Source organism: Leptonotus elevatus, chromosome 11 (assembly GCF_054856555.1).
Source record: "Leptonotus elevatus isolate MCC_2025b chromosome 11, RoL_Lele_1.0, whole genome shotgun sequence".
NCBI classification, from domain to species: domain Eukaryota; kingdom Metazoa; phylum Chordata; class Actinopteri; order Syngnathiformes; family Syngnathidae; genus Leptonotus; species Leptonotus elevatus.
Genome location: NC_141249.1, coordinates 4,826,230 through 4,842,925, shown reverse-complemented (window position 1 = coordinate 4,842,925; position 16,696 = coordinate 4,826,230). Strand labels below are relative to the sequence as shown.

The 16,696-nt window shown below is 38.6% G+C and overlaps 1 protein-coding gene across 4 annotated transcripts in view; it reads left to right on the top strand.

Annotated features, from left to right (window-relative positions):
- Positions 1 to 16,367, top strand: part of kank4 (KN motif and ankyrin repeat domains 4) — a 77,642-nt gene extending 61,275 nt beyond the window's left edge. For 3 of the 4 annotated variants that reach the window (XM_086089655.1, XM_086089656.1, XM_086089657.1), the window contains exons 2-11: positions 437 to 500; positions 611 to 3,799; positions 6,211 to 6,304; positions 7,214 to 7,231; positions 8,352 to 8,612; positions 9,543 to 9,627; positions 10,758 to 10,977; positions 11,093 to 11,235; positions 12,434 to 12,634; positions 13,661 to 16,367. In XM_086089655.1, the coding sequence (XP_085945781.1) occupies positions 485 to 500; positions 611 to 3,799; positions 6,211 to 6,304; positions 7,214 to 7,231; positions 8,352 to 8,612; positions 9,543 to 9,627; positions 10,758 to 10,977; positions 11,093 to 11,235; positions 12,434 to 12,634; positions 13,661 to 13,756 (4,323 nt within the window). In that variant the 5' untranslated portion in view covers positions 437 to 484 and the 3' untranslated portion in view covers positions 13,757 to 16,367. The remainder of the gene's footprint in view (positions 1 to 436; positions 501 to 610; positions 3,800 to 6,210; positions 6,305 to 7,213; positions 7,232 to 8,351; positions 8,613 to 9,542; positions 9,628 to 10,757; positions 10,978 to 11,092; positions 11,236 to 12,433; positions 12,635 to 13,660) is intronic. The other variant, XM_086089658.1, reaches the window with a different exon arrangement.
- Positions 16,368 to 16,696: the final 329 nt, after the last annotated feature.

Sequence of the window (16,696 nt, the reverse complement as noted above, 5' to 3'; positions counted from 1 at the left end):
ATGTAGTCACAGCTTGTCGCACTTATGTGCGGCAGTGGTGGTGGTGTAAAGCCCCAGCACATATTAAACAGGCTCCTGGTGTTGTCATGTTATGTTGGGATATATTTTTCATGCAACGCATATTTGCATAGAAATTAACTGACGCACATGCGCATATTAACTACTTTAATTTCCTGTGAACACGACACCCCCTAATGTTATATATCTCTCACCCCCCATCACCATTGAAAAGCAATTTTTATCTCTGTGTACTTGTGTACAGTATAATATAGTCCCCCAATTTTCTAGGGGCCTGTATGCATTAATGAGTCTCTGTAATGAAATAACTTCCATCAAGAAAACATCAAGATGCAGATGTCTTTTCACAGTATACTCAGTTTTTTGAGTGAAATTTTTATTTTCTGAAATATTTCCCCCCCCCGCATGTTTTCTTTAGGCTGCTCCGTCAAATCGTTGTCGATGACTGAGATCTCTGCATCCCACGATGGACAAAAAAAGTGGTGAGGTTGACTATTGATTTTTATGGGAATATATTTTTCTACAACTTACATTTTGACAAGCAATTAAAAAGGTGTATACACTAATTTACTGTAATGTTTCCTCATACCAGGCAATGACTTTCAGACAACGGCCAGTGAAGGTGCTGTGCAGAGAAAGCAACTACCCTACTCTGTAGAAACTCCTTATGGCTTCCATCTGGACTTGGATTTTCTCAAATATGTTGATGATATTGAAAAAGGCAATACTATCAAAAGAGTCCACATCCAACGTCGGGTCAAGGGTCCTCCCAAATTCAGTACTCTACCCAGAAATTTCAGTCTCCCAGGACATGGTATCCGGCCAGCCCCTAAAGACAGCCCGTGGTCTGGGACATCTACCTTGGGACCAAAACCTAAATCACGGCTAACAGAGGTTACGCATATCTCTGATTTGAGAGCAAATGAAGGAGGGTCAGCAATTCGAGCAACTAGTGTTGTTTCAGCTAGGTTTCGAGATGAAGGTGTTCTGGGAGCTCAGATTATTGAAGATAAAATGATGGGCACTCAAACCCGGCCCAACTTGCTTCGAGCATCAAGTATGCCCGTCACATTACAACAGCGGAAAGGCTCTGATTCAAGTAGTCCAGACCGTATTGTGGGAACACCAGAGAATGGCTCAACTGAAAATGTTTTTAGGGCATCACCAGATGTAACTGAAAGAAGATGTGCTCCTCAAGAACGAGTAGGGATTCACCAGCAGATCACAGTGGCTTTGAAGCGGGTCAGAGAGCTTGAAGAACAGGTCAAAACCATCCCTGAACTTAAGGCTCAGATCTGCTCACTAAGGTTGGAGAGGGAGCAGCTACTACGTCAGCTTCAGGCCCAAGAAAAGGCCCAGGCTTCCACATTATCATCTAAAATGGCTCCATGTGATGATGCTGGGATTGAAACTCAACCACAAACAAGTAGACAAGGGTTTAATTTGTCTCTGACACCACACATTAATCAGACTTTGACAAGAAAGGCAGTAACTGAGGAAAAAAAACTGGTTAGCCCGGATGCACGTATGACCCTTGAAAAAGAGGCTGTAAATAAAGAATCGGTTAAGAGTTTGTGTCAGCAAGAATCTATTATTCAAACACAACTGCCAGAAAAATTTGTACAACAGGAGACTGTAGGAAGTCCACTTGAACATGCAGGCCAAGAAGATGATGATGCAACAAAAGGAGATAATTTGGTGGACTCGGGTAATGTACAGAATTTGCATGAAAAGCTAGTATTACTGGAGGATAAACTTCTAAAGGCCAGTCAAGAACTGGAAAGAACTAATCATCTGTTGAAAGAACAAATAGTGGAGAACCAAGTGAAAGATGAGAAAATACTACAGTTTAGTGAGGGATTAAGAGTAGATGTGAGTCCATCAGAAACACACAATAGACCGAGAAGAGAGAGTATAGATACAGGGACAGAGACTGATAGATTAGACTACACCAACCAAGAGACGGAGACAGAACCACCTGGTACAGTAGATCAAGGAACTGATACAGAAAGAATCTGTATTGAAGTGTGTGACCCCGTACCAATATTTGAATTTATCGATAAAGAAACAGAGACTACCAAAGTGGACACTCAGGACAAAGTGACAGAAGTTATGGCAGAAGGTTTTCTTGTTAACCCACAATTACCTGAAGTTAACAGCATGGAACAGGGTACACTGACTGAAATAGCAATCACTAAGAATCAGATGACTGAGACAACTGTAGCCAAATCAAAGGAGGAGACAGACTATCCACAGAGGTCAAGGGCCAGCAGTGTTGATAGAGGGATAGAGACAGAAAGAGTGGACACAGTGGATAGGGTGACAGAGACAGAGATAGCGCAGATGAATGACCAGCATACTGAGACAGAAGTAGAAAGACTGCAAGACAACAATCCAGTTAGAAATGCTAAAACAGAGAGTCATGAGGTGGAAAATACAGGCAACCAGAGGGATGAGGTTCATGTTAGCGTCAGTGAAAGTGAAGAAGGCAAGAACATGAATGAAAGAATCAAGACAGATCACAAAGGCAATGAAACTCTGGCGTTAAACGTTATTACAGATAGTTCTGTTTCAGATAAAAGAAGTGTGATTAAAGAAGAAACTGTAGGTTCAGATTTTGTTAACCAGACCGAAGAAAGCAATAGTTCACAAGTTGTAACAGGTGAACTTGCAGAAGCTCCAATAGACATAAGTCTTGTGCAAAATAACCCAGAAACAAAAGCAATACTACCTTTAGACAATGTTGAAACACAGCAGGTTTCACAGAGTTTAGGAGAAACTCTGAATACTGTTGCTGTTGTAGCAGCATCAGAGACTGCCACTGTGAAAACAGCTGTTCCAGTAAGACCTCAGAGAGGCCGTAGGCCGTCAGCAGATCAGTCACAACCAACAACTCCTCAACTTCAAGCTCCTCCTGTGTCTCCCGGCAAGAAAACCAGTGAAATTCAAGGTAATAAGTCAAAGACTGCACCTCAATCCTCTGTCAAAATCTGTGACCCACAGGTGAAACATGAATCTCCATCTCAGAATGCCTCGGAGTCATCATGTGAGAAAGAATCTCAATCACAATCTCAAACTGAGATTCAAAGCCCATCATCAAGCGCCAAGGACGTCCAAACTCGACCAAAATCAATCCAAGCCCTATCTAAAACTAGAACTCGACGGGATTCAAAAGAGCTGACTAGAGTATCTAATGTATCACAGCCTTTAAGACGTGGATCCAACGAGGGCCACACACACCCAACACGCCGTCCATCAGGTGAAGTCCAATCTCCGTCTCGAAGATTGTCCGATGAGAGTCAAGGGCTTAAGAAAGAACCTGAATTACAGACGGTACGCAGAGGCTCCAGTGAAACAGCTCAGCGTCGGAGTTCTGGGGAAGCCACGGCCTCACGTCACGATACTGACGAAGCGCAGCAGGTACGCAGAAGCTCAACCGAGTCACCAACTTCGCCCGCTGCTTTAGGTCAAGTCGTAACCCGGATAACAGGGCTTCTGGGAGAGCAGTGGGCTCAGTTGGGGAGCAGCTCCGGAGTGCAAACCTCGGTCAGCCAGCAGCAGAGTCCCAGCACGCAAAAACAGATGGCAGGGAAAAGCACAGAGGCAGGAAAGGGGGACTTGGCCAAACCTGCGGGGAAAGCAACAACAGCCGGAAAACCAACTGGAAAGCCTGGCCCCTCCAAGATGAGCTCTATTCAGAGTCAGTTAGTCAGTTCCCTTAGTGTTCTTTCTGCCTTTTACTCACCAGGCCAAAAAGGTGCCAACAAACAGCAAGATCAAGGTAATATTAATGCAGTTAATTGTTTGCATGACCGAATAAGTGTACTTCCAGTAATTCACAATAATGTATAATATAGAGATAATCCGGTTAATTTAATTATCCCTCCAACCAATATTTATAGCTTCTGTTCTCATTTATAAATTAATAGACAAAATAATGCATTAGGTAAGTGATTTTATCAAATTTGAACACAGTGGTTCGGAAATGCTGGCCTGCAAGATCAAATACTAGAAAAGCAATGATGTGACAGTAAACATCCAATCAGATTACATCAATATCATTTTAATGCTCCGCATTAGCCTCTAGAGTCATATTTGCTATTTTATATTTGCTTAAACTCATATCTACTACTCATATGCTACATACAGCACTGTTTGCACTTCTCTTCAATACTTATTTTTCCTTCAACTCATTCACTCCCAGCTATTTTCACTGAAGCAACCCCCTTCGCTCCCAGCTTTTTTACTGGATTATGACTGATTTTGCAAGACCCACAGAATATTGTGTTCTATTGTTACAAAAACATGGAACCTACCGAAAGTAACGAAAGTATATTTGTATCTGTTTCCGTTTGCAGCAATTAGCATTAGAATATAGCTAAGTTTCATCATTGTTCACAAACCTGTTTAAAATACTGGGGAAAAGAGCTTGTTGCAACATGGCCCTGGCTGATTGATCTCTTATACACTGCTGCCACCTGATGGCCGTTTTTTGTTATAACTACCATTGCTTTAAGCGACATCTTCAGGTCAGAAGCTGCATCAAAGCCTTCTGTATGCTCTAGCATTAAAAACAAAAAAACAAAAAAAACATATATAAATACGTTTTTGGGAGTGCAGGACAAAGTATTAAAAACATATTTATACGGTTTGGGGTTTGAATGAGTTAAGAAGGCTTCCACACATCTACTGCACCAGCAGGACAGCTACATTTACTGCTAGCCTATACTAGTTTCATGTTAGGTAGTCAGATGAGAATCTTTGCCCAACATACAAAATAATATTATGTTGTTACAGTCCGTTACCCCCCTTCCCCCCCCCCCCCCCAAAACTCCCTTACATCACATGCTATGACCAGTATATAACAGTAAATAAAAGTCCCTTTTCTGGATTTATACAACACAATAAAAAACAGTATGTGTATTTGATTAAACGGTTGAATGGTTGGATCAAGGTGGTGTCCTTTTATTTTTTTTTATTTTTTTTGCTACTTTCATGTCTCAAAGTCTGTTTATGGCCCAGGAGCTGAAGTACAAACTTTCACACATATTTTATGTTCTAAGTTAATTTTAAGTTCAGTGGAGGGGCACAAAAAAGTTTCTAAATGTGTTGTGTGTGTGTGTGTGTGTGTGTGTGTGTGTGTGTGTGTGTGTGTGTGTGTGTGTGTGTGTGTGTGTGTGTGTGTGTGTGTGTGTGTGTGTGTGTGTGTGTGTGTGTGTGCGTGTGTGTGTGTGTGTTAGATATACTGTACACAAGCTCATTATTATGAAATTGTAAATGTGTTTCATTTTCGTTTGCTATTTACTATCACTCAGAACATAGTTGTAGTCTACTGAGCCCAATGTTTTGGCATGAGACAGAAATGCACTATAAAACTCAGTCCTTCAATTTCATTTTTAATACCTAAACATAGTGTAGTGCTAAGTGATTAGTGGCGAAAGACAATGCATTTTATTGCAACTTTTTGCTTTAACATCCTCCATCCTGATTCACCCGAAGTGATAATTACTGGCTAGACACAAGAATATCGTTCTTTCGTGACAGTTTCTTTGGGGGGTGGCAAAGCCACATCCGTCTGTCTTGCATAAAACATGGCATGCATTATGACTAAGATTAGTGACATCTACAACAACCATACTGGGCTTAGAGCCCATAAGAGTCAGCAATAGAGCCCATGGAAAATCAATTTCTTTGCTGTTATATACAGTACATTAGGGGCCTGTCAAGGTTGTATGTGATCGGTAAAGGTTAAATCAAGATGTACTGTATACTGTACTGTTGAACACACAATGGACAATGTGTATATTGGGGCACACTTTACCCAATTTTTCAGTCAGAGGTAAATGTTTATTCTTTAGTGTGTCAAGACATTTTGGGTAAGATCCTTTTTGGTTCTAGCATGACTATGGACATCTATTAAATGCATCCAGCATATCCAGTGCTAAACATCACATTGTTATTATTATTATTATTATTATTTGCTGATTAGTCTGAAATTTGCAGAGCCCCTCAGTACAGGCAGTCTAATATAGAGTCTTACTAGTGGATGCTGCATGGAAGTGCAACCTCAATTTAAATGCAAGGAATAATGTGGATGAATGGATAGACTAACAGACAGACAGACAAACAAACTGTACTTTGAAAAACTCACTAATCACTTTTCCCTCTCTCATGTTTTGCCCTTCTTCCCAGGTCTCAAATCTATTATGAAGAAAAACGGGGTTGCTGACAAGCAAGGGAATAAGGGAACCAAGAAAAACCTGAAGTTTGTCGGGGTGAATGGAGGGTAAAATCGCTTTAATCAGTGTCCAATGTGTCTGTGGTTAATAGCCTAATTTAGCTTGCACTCATGCGTGTGGATGTGTGTCCTTCTCTTTGTGGTTGATCTCATCATCATTTTTCTCTGTCCAGATGTTTGCATAATTGCACAGTCACACAATATCCAATTTAATAGATTAAATTCATTTCAAAAGGAATGAATGTGTTGCATCGCGTTACTCTTGGCTACATTTACACTAACTATCTATCTATCTATCTATCTATCTATCTATCTATCTATCTATCTATCTATCTATCTATCTATCTATCTATCTATCTATCTATCTATCTATCTATCTATCTATCTATCTATCTATCTATCTATCTATCTATCTATCTATCTATCTATCTATCTATCTATCTATCTATCTATCTATCTATCTATCTATCTATCTATCTATCTATCTATCTATCTATCTATCTATCTATCTATCTATCTATCTATCTATCTATCTATCCATCTATCCATGTATCACGGGGCTCAAAGGTGCACTCCACAGTTTGATTCTAGTAGATGCTAGCAAATTCTCTCTCTCTCTCTCTCTCTCTCTCTCTCTCTCTCTCTCTCTCTCTCTCTCTCTCTCTCTCTCTCTCTCTCTCTCTCTCTTTTCTGACGAAGTTTTGACCCTAAAAAAGAGGTTTGCACTCATGGGTACCACCAAAATGTCTCCACAAGGACACGTGGTCCCCACAATGATAGTAAAAACCCACAAAATGGTGTGATATGAGCATGCACGCACACACACAAACACACACACACCCACGCACACCAGCACCCCCGCCACACCCCCCCCCCCCCCACACACACACACTTGGTAAACTCCATATATCAACATATCAGTTTTCGTCACTGAACAAGGCTGTGTTTTGTTCACAGGTACACACATGTGAGCAGGTAAACATACCTTAAATAGAGTTTATTTACTTGTCTTTACCGCAAAGGATGCTTTGGATGTGTAAGCCAAGGTTGTATTAAACAAGCATCTTTTCATTTCACAGGAATGACTCGTGCTCACGACGTTATTTGCTTTCATATTGCCATTCACAGCTTTCATGTTGCTGTGATGTGGTCGCCTGTATTTTTGTTCAAAGGCTGCACGCATGGTTAAATTTAGGTTAGACACATGTCGCAAAGCCCATGGCGGACAAAATGTTATCTGTGAAGATTTGGTGTTGCAGACACAGATGCAAGCGAATGAAGCCAGGCGGCAAACAGAAATACAGTTTATGAATAAAAGTGAGAAAAAAACAAGCCAAAAGCATTAGATACCCGGATTAAAAACAAATAAATAATAATAATAATAATAATAAGGTTGTTGTAGCATAAAGCACAGAGGGGTAAGACTTTCCCCAATTAATGATGATCAGTCAAAAACTGAGCTGACACAAGCAAACTAAATAACTAACGAGCTGACTGGAAGAGACATGACAGGATGAGACGTAAACTACAAATGAGACACAAGAGAGCAGTCACTCAGTAGTGACAAAAGAAGGTAAAACACGAGGCAAAATATATTTAAACTAATTATAAACTTTACAAGAATCAGTCATAAATGAAAGCTATACCATTATTTGTCCAACTAGAAAAGGGCTCCGACAGCCAGAGTATTTCAGATATCAATTTCATTTGGCATGATAAGTGGAATTTATCACAAGAGATTTCAGAAGCACATTTTTTCTAACAAGGAAAACTGATAAACTATTGTTTCAGCTCAGCTCATCTGTAAGGACTTGGGCTTTTGAAGCAGAGGGTCATAGTTTGACTCCCACAAATGTGTAATGGCATACCTGACCACTCCTTGAGCAAGGCACTCTCCTCAGCCCCCAGCTCAAGAGGTGTAACACCGCTTGCTGACATCTTTCCTTGCATGTTTGCATGTGTGTGAATGTTTTCTCTGTGTGGCATGCAATGCAAAAGCACAGCAGAGGGAGAGTTGAATTATTAATAGTGAAAACATATACGAACACAAATGAAAAATAAGGGTTACAATTATGATTTTGCTGTTTCCTATCAGGTACGAGAGCACGTCGAGCGACGAGTCCAGTGGAGAGGAGAAGGCAAAGATGGATGTGGAAGGAGAGGGCTCAGAGGCTGAGGAGGAAAAAAACAAGGAGACGACCTCAGCAGAAAAGCCTGAGGAGGCCGCAGATGCACAGGGGAAAGATGCTGAAATAGTGCATGATGAAGAAGGTGCAGTCGCTGCACAGAAAGAGAGTGCAAAAGACCTGCTGGATCCAGACAGTAGCCATGATCTCCTTGGGGAAGAAGCTGAAGGGTGAGGCAGATTTTAAGAGGAGAGCCATTCCAGCTCACATAGCTGGCATTATTACGGCGCACTTCAAATTGTTTTGCAGTCTTTCAAACAAATTCTATATAAAACACTGTACATCTTGCTAAATTATCACCAATTACCAATAAGCATGTTGACCTTTCCAATGGTGATGTTGGTGTCAAGTAATTGAGGTACAAACAGTCATTGACAACATTCTGCCACTTAAATGTATGTATACAAACGTACACATACATACAACAACACACACACATTTCTTCATACTCCACACAGCAGACACTAGTGGTGTGAGTCTTGACCCCTATTGTTAGCATTTATTGGATTTATGAGACCCACTCTTATGGCCGCGGGGCAACTGGTAGATGACACTTTGTTTAGTAAGTCAGAAACACGGTCTTAAGGCTTCTATACACCAATCCGACATCAGCCAGATGTGACTGACACGTACTGCCTGTGACGTCAGCTTGAACGTTCGGCTTATCACACCGTAAAAATGATGGAAAATACACACCGCAACAAACAGACACCGACGCCGCTGCGCATCTGTGAGAAGTAATACCACTCCATACCGTTGGTGTCGGTATAGTCCTCATTGTTAGGAAAAGGCAACCAGAAAGCTCTTTACCAGGGCGGGATACAAAAACGTAAACATGCATACCGCTTTGGTCATTGTGGTAATCAGTATACATATATCACCCTTGTAGTTTATATATGACATTTGTGTCAGCCTACAGCCTATATGTACTGTATGTGTATGTGTTTATGGTTCTATTGCTTTTATTGTTTGCTTATGTCTATTTGTCTTCTTTGTTGATGCATAATGCGGATTTTTCTTGCATGGCTAGACATTCATGATATTCAAGTTTAGCTACAGAATGTTTATAATGAAAACTGTTTCCTGGTCTTTTATTTCAGGGGAAAAGTTGACAAGACCTTTATAGATGCCTGCCTCTATGTAAAGGATCGCATGGAGGAGGTTACATCACCAGATAAAGAAATGGTAAGGATTTTCGGGAATTACTGAAAACACTGTGTGCCTTTCTAAGTTTATATATTTGGCACATTAATATTTACTGTGGGTCAATTAAGTGCAAGTGTGTTGGAGAGTCAAGAGAGCAAGTCTGCATTCTGATTACTCTTGAGGTGCCGTTGAGAAAGGCATTGAACAACCCTCAACCTCTGCTCAGAGGCGCAGCACCGTTTGCGTCCGTTGTCAGTCTGACATCTCGGCACATCCCCGCTTTTGTGCTTTCTGCTTAAAAACACTATAAAGCCAAACGTATCACATTAAATACAAGCCCTCTATTTCATGAGTATAATACCCCCCCCCCCCCCCCCCCCCATAAAAACCCTGAAGTATATCATCGGACATGCATTGCACTGATAATCCATTAGAGGGCAGTATCACCCAGCTGATGGCTTTTCCAGCAAACTTGCAAGACCTTATACTTATTAATAGTGGGAATATATGTTTGATGTATCTGTTCATTATTATATTTTGACAGTTATAAATGTACAAACATAAAGCATTGTGACCGGATGTATCAAATAGGACACAAATCAAAAGTCTTATGTGGAAGTTGATTTTCAAAAAAAAAAAATTGGTTTGTTTAAAAGTACCAATAAATATTCTGTTTACAAATAATCTGAATTTTCTCGAATATATTTCATGGTTCAGGCTTTATAGGCTTAATCTCTCAGTAATAGTTAAAATAGCAAGTAAACAAATAGGCTTAAAACAACTGAGCTAGGCTGTGCTGTATTTTGGTCATCAAGAATAAATCATTAATTCTGTGCTACACTGTAAATTAATGTTTTCTCAAACGGGATTGAAATGCACGCTACATCAATATTTTCCACTTGGTGAATATTTCTCTTGCTGGGAAAAGGATGCCTTGTCATGCCCCATCACTGATTACATTTTTGCAAATGTAATTAAAAAGCAAAAACAAATGTAGTCTAAAGACAAAGCTTCAGGCTCTTTAAAAGTAATAATGTGGAGTAATATGATTAACTCAGTAGGTTAAATAATCAGCTGCTCTGTAAATGGCAAATTATATATGAAGGCAACACTATTTATAGCACATATAGCGAAAGCTGTTTTTTTTCATCACATTTGTCTTCTCTCAGCGTCAAGTTCTAGTGGTCCTCTACCAGGAATGGTTCAAAGTTTCCAGTCAGAAAACTTCGCAAGCCGATACTGTCCGATTGTACCTGCGCCAAGTGGGCTTGACCACACCAACTCTGCTGCCATACGTTGTTAACCTGACAGACGGCAACGGTAACATGGCTCTCCACTACAGTGTCTCACATTCAAACTTCCCCGTGGTCAAGCTGCTGCTTGATACTGGTGAGCTAAAAGTCAATACAGACACTTTTAGTCATAGCCATTTTAGGCTACCAGTTGAAACACGCATCGGCCAGCTCTCACTATATGATTTTTTTTTTTATGTGTTTCTGTTCAGGACTTTGTGAAACTGACAATGTGAACAAGGCAGGCTACACTCCGGTGATGCTGGCTGCACTCACAGCTGCTGAGAGTGCTGATGATTTGGAGGTCGCGCAACAGCTGCTGAGACTCGGTGATGTTAACGCACGCTCCAGACAGGTGAGCTAGTTCATGTACCATCAAACCTTTAGCTACCTGGGATGATGGGGGAAATTAAACTAATGTGAAATATTGTTTTGTGTTGAAGGAAGTTATTGTACATTACTGATTAGGACTATCTATCTATCTATCTATCTATCTATCTATCTATCTATCTATCTATCTATCTATCTATCTATCTATCTATCTATCTATCTATCTATCTATCTATCTATCTATCTATCTATCTATCTATCTATCTATCTATCAATCAATCATGTTGTTAAAATTGATTGCGAGGGATGTGTGTGTGGGGGAGGGGTTATTTCTGTGCACGTGTTATATATATATATATATATATATATATATATATATATTTTAAAAAATGTTTTAGAAGAAAAAAGTAGGTCAACATTTTACGCATGTCACATCTTTAGGGTTCAAATAAGGTCCTGAGCTGTGCCAGTCACCCAGAATTTTAACTCACTGGTAGAACTCTGCGCTCCCAAACTGGAAATTGGTAGCGGCTATGTCAAAATAGTTATAATGTCATCTTTGAGTAAACTGAGTCTCACTTGAATATCATGAGGCTGGGTCAGTGTCCTCTTTTTTTTTTTGGGGGGGGGGGGGGGTGAAAACATGGTCACTGTAGGTAAGGGTTAATTGCAAACTTACAAATTTTCATAGGTGTAAATGTGGCTGAAGTGAATGACTGTTTATCTAAATGTGCCACGCGATTGGCTGGCAGTCCAAATCCTAGTGTAAGAATAAATGTCCGTCCAATTTCTACCACTTTTCATGTTCAGAATCCCAGATGATACTATCCCATCTGACTTTAATTAGGCAAGTGGGAGGGAACACCGTGGACTGTCACCATTCAAACACAGACCACATATTCACATTCACATCTGTGGGCAATTGAAAGAAAACCAGATTTTTACTGGATCTGATTTAACTAACCAGCGACTTCAGTGGTTTCCACTCTATCCTGTTTCTTTTTTTTGTCTGTTTAAGAAGATCATATTGACAGCATGGCCAATTTCAGACACTGCACTACCTCATTAAGGATTAATTAACCTCACTTTTACTTATCTGTCACTTTCATCCTTCAGCTCCTTTGAGACTCCGCACCGTGACTTGTTCTTCCGTCCTCTTTCTTTTTTTGCTCTCCTGAATACCTGGAGCCTCAGGTTTAATTTAAATCTCACTCTTCGTCCAGATGGGTCAGACAGGGCTGATGCTCGCCGTGAGCCACGGTCGCCTTGCTATGGTGAAGCTGCTGCTGAGTTGTGGCGCAGATGTAAATGCTCAGGATTATGAGGGCTCCACGGCCTTGATGTGTGCCAGCGAGCACGGCCACACTCACATTGCCCGCCTGCTGCTGGAGACAGGTCACTGCAACACCAGCCTCACAGATAAGGTAGGATAGCATTGACTTTATCACTAGAGGAAATATACTGTAGCGTGATGTATGGCTTATCTGTGATAATATAAAAGTCAGGCTACATACACTGTATATCTTATTTTTGCCTTGTGATGCACTGCATCTTCAAAATGAAATGAGATCAATACAGCAGAGCCCAAACCTTATAATCATCATCACATATTTGAATGTATTTATTTGAAAGGGACAATGCACAGTAATCAACATTTTACAATGTAAATGTGCCCAAGTTAGCTATTGTCATTGGCAGTCCCTTGGGCGGATGTAAGAGACAGCCTAAAATAAGTCATTAAAATAAAAAATCAATTTCCAACAATATAATATTATTAATATTAATAATATTACACAAGTACCTGCACAGTTGATAGTGCTTACTATTGAAGACTAATAAAGAAAACTTGATAATATCTCAAAACAGCAGCTAAATAAAATAAAAAATAAAAAATATCCCACTTGTTCTACAGCAAAAAGTTAGTTTGGAAGTTAATCTAACAAAGCAAATATTTTGAACAAATGATTTACCGTACAATACTCTCGTATTTAAGACACTGTACATACTGTACATGCCAAATTCTACTCTACTATACATTGAGAAAAATAAAGTGACTGTTTGCAGAATAAAACTCAAGAATCCAAAAGTATTAAGAATATTAAAAATAAATCCCAGTTCATTTTTAATATTAGCCCTTTTTCCAATTGTCCTGTCGCCACAAATCCATTATAATGATGCAAGTAAAAGTATTTGATATACATACTTTCACAATAATGTTTCAATTGGAAGGCAAATCACCTTTACAGAACCATGACAACTCAGATCTCAAATGTAATTTGGTATTTAAAAATGCTAAATACGATTCTCTTGTGTTTTATAACATTACTTGTGTTCCGCACTAGTAGATGAGAGGGCTTCAAACAGCACAACACCGCCACCATCAGGAGTAGAACGTTCACTGCAAGTACCTAAATAACCCTGTTTATTTTCTCATTGTGTGGTTGCTCCAGAATGGACAGACCGCTCAGGAGGTGGCAGAAGGATCTTCCCACCCAGATGTTGTCGAGCTCATCAAGGCCCACGGCGAGGCTGCGTCTGGCCACTGAGCCAAATGCCCCCATTTTCTGCATATGTGCGGTTTACCTTGAAGCTGTGGGAGCTCACAAACAAACTTCGGAGACAGCAATGTATGCCCATATTTACTTCCACACATTGGAGCCAACACGTTGCCTGCAGTTTTCAAAGAAATGCTGCACCAACCAGGTCAGGTGAAAAGTGAGGATTTTCACATCCTGGAGAATAAAAGGAGAATTTGGAGAGTGACTTGGAGATAACTGCTGCCTCTTTATAATACTCTTCAATCATAATACTAAGCACAGATCTACCTTTTGAATATATATATACAGTGTGTAAGATATGTACCTTGACATTCAGCATATTTTTTTTCTCTCCATTGACATATTTTTGAAAGGCAGACAGAAGCAATTATACAAATCATGTCACAGTATTGCATCAGATTATAAATACATACAAACACAGATTCTGTATTTTTTACTATGTTCCTATTTTTATTTTTTAGATATTGTTTTGTAAACTACTCAGATTAATGTCCAGGCCTTTAGCTAAAGAATTAAATAGATTTTTAGAAAAGTAATCATGTAATAATATAAATGTTCCCCATCACCCAGCTGATATAATATATATATATATATATATATATTTAAATACATTCAGTGTCTTATTTTATAATAATAATTAAATGTGATTTGCGAGCGTGTGTGCGTGCGTGAATTTGACAAGAAACACTAATGCTTTGGTCTGTGACATAAGTATTCATATCGGTATACTGTAGAATGAAACAGAATGAAATACATTTTATTATATATATATACATATATAGCTCTAACTTCAAAAATACAAACGTATTCTTTTTTTTCAAAGAAGATTGTATTGTGCAGAAGTTACTGCATGCCATTTTGTTTGTTTTGTTGGCTGTCAACAGCTAAACAATGTTGTAATACTGTCTGACAGTCCCAATCTTCCCCAATTCAATGTTATTTATTATTTTTCTTAGCCTTGTTTTTCATAGTGCACAATGAATGTCTGATGGGGTGCTGGTGCATTCCTAAATATTGGTAATGATAATAAGCAAATGTAGCAATTACAACTCTATTGGGTCTTTTAAACTTGAGGTAATAAGGTTGGAATGTTCAAGATTATGAAATTATGAATGAAACTCAAGTTGATTCATGTCAAGTTTGAGATGTAGAAATGAGATGCTGAATATTCCGTAAATTCATCCAAGCATGAGATAAAACATTTCCACCCTATTTATATTATATTACAACAGTGACCTCTGGAAAAAATACACACATTTGTGTTTACATACTTAAGAATCCGACTAAAGAATCCAACATTTCACAACACAGTAACAACAAAACAGTTCTTTGACAATGACTCGTATCATTCAGTGCTTTGTAAAATTTGTGCAAATATGAAAAATCATTTGTAGGGTTATAAAGATTTAGTCAAATACATCAACAATGTTAATAATATAAAACATATACTGTGAATACCAAAACTCACCAACACAAATGATTTTCACAAGTGGCAATCACACAATAAGATTTGCACATGATGTGAAACATTCACCAGGACTTATTTGTTAATTTATTTAAAGGGGATGTCAACCTAAAATGTTTCTTTACAAAAATATGCTCTATGCAGCCCCACTAGTCTAAACACGGTATTCTGATTCATATTGTGTTTGTGGAATATGAATGAAGAAGCAAAATCTACCCATTTTATCCATCTCAGGGGGCAGCCATTTTGCTTGCTGGCGACGTCACATTTGCAAGTAATGACCAATCACGACACACCTATTTTCTGAAGCTGAACTGTGATTGGTTGTTGCCTGAGCAACTTTGATGTCATTTTCAATTGACAGCAAGTGGCAAAATGGCCGCCCCCTGAGATGTGCGAAAACATTATTAATCAGAATGTTGTGTTCATAATAGTGAGGTGGCATACAACCTATTGTTGACTTCCCCTTGAAGTGTCTGAACTTGTCACCTCTCATCTTTCAAAGTTTGGTTGCATTTGTGTTGTGAGAATAATTTGTATCTGATCTTCTGTGCCATTGGTCTTTATGAAAATCTCATGTATATGTTTAATCCAGTGTGACCTACATGCTACAATAAGAAGGTTTTGCTGCCAAAGACTTAAAATCAAATCAAATTCACATTAGGTTAAATATGTATTTTATTTGTTCTTGTAATGCCAGCCAAACACTTGTATATCTAGTATTGTGAAAACTATATAACCTCTATTGTCAAACAATACGCTCAACAAATAATATTAAATATTTATTCAAAATGATATATATTTTTTACCATAAACATATAGTATAATGTATGCATGGACAAATTATTCCAGTGATTGAATTTTGACATTGAGCAGTGGATAACGATCTTTGGAGTGATGGGTGTAGTAGTATTGGTGACTCTTTCATGTACCCTTCCATGTTACCAATGACACGTTACATCTATAATTAAAAAAACAAAAAAACTATATTGAACATACAGTACAATGAAAATTTTAAGTATATAACAGAGTCTAACATAAAAAGCTATATCTTTGTGTATTATCTCAGTGAGACTATATGTTGGAAAGCAGAAAACTATTTCACAATAAATAAATATAAACTTGAAAAACCTGCCTTTTTTGTTGTCTTGTTTAATTTACAACTGAATATATAATTGTCATGCCATAGCCATAATGTCTAGTCTTATATCATAAGAATTTAAATATTTTATTTAAAAAATATATATATATAATATAAAAAACAATGCACTGTAATGAGTACAAAGTAAGTTTTTTTTCTCTTCTGTTTATTTTTTTTAGTTTGTATTAGCACAACACAGGCCAGCTAATCAATGTTAAATCACTTAAATGTATTAATTGTAATTGTATAGTCCAGGCTTCCCCTGCAATGCTAGTCCTCAAGAGCCGGAGTCCTGCAGGTTTTAGATGTTTCTGTCCTCCCA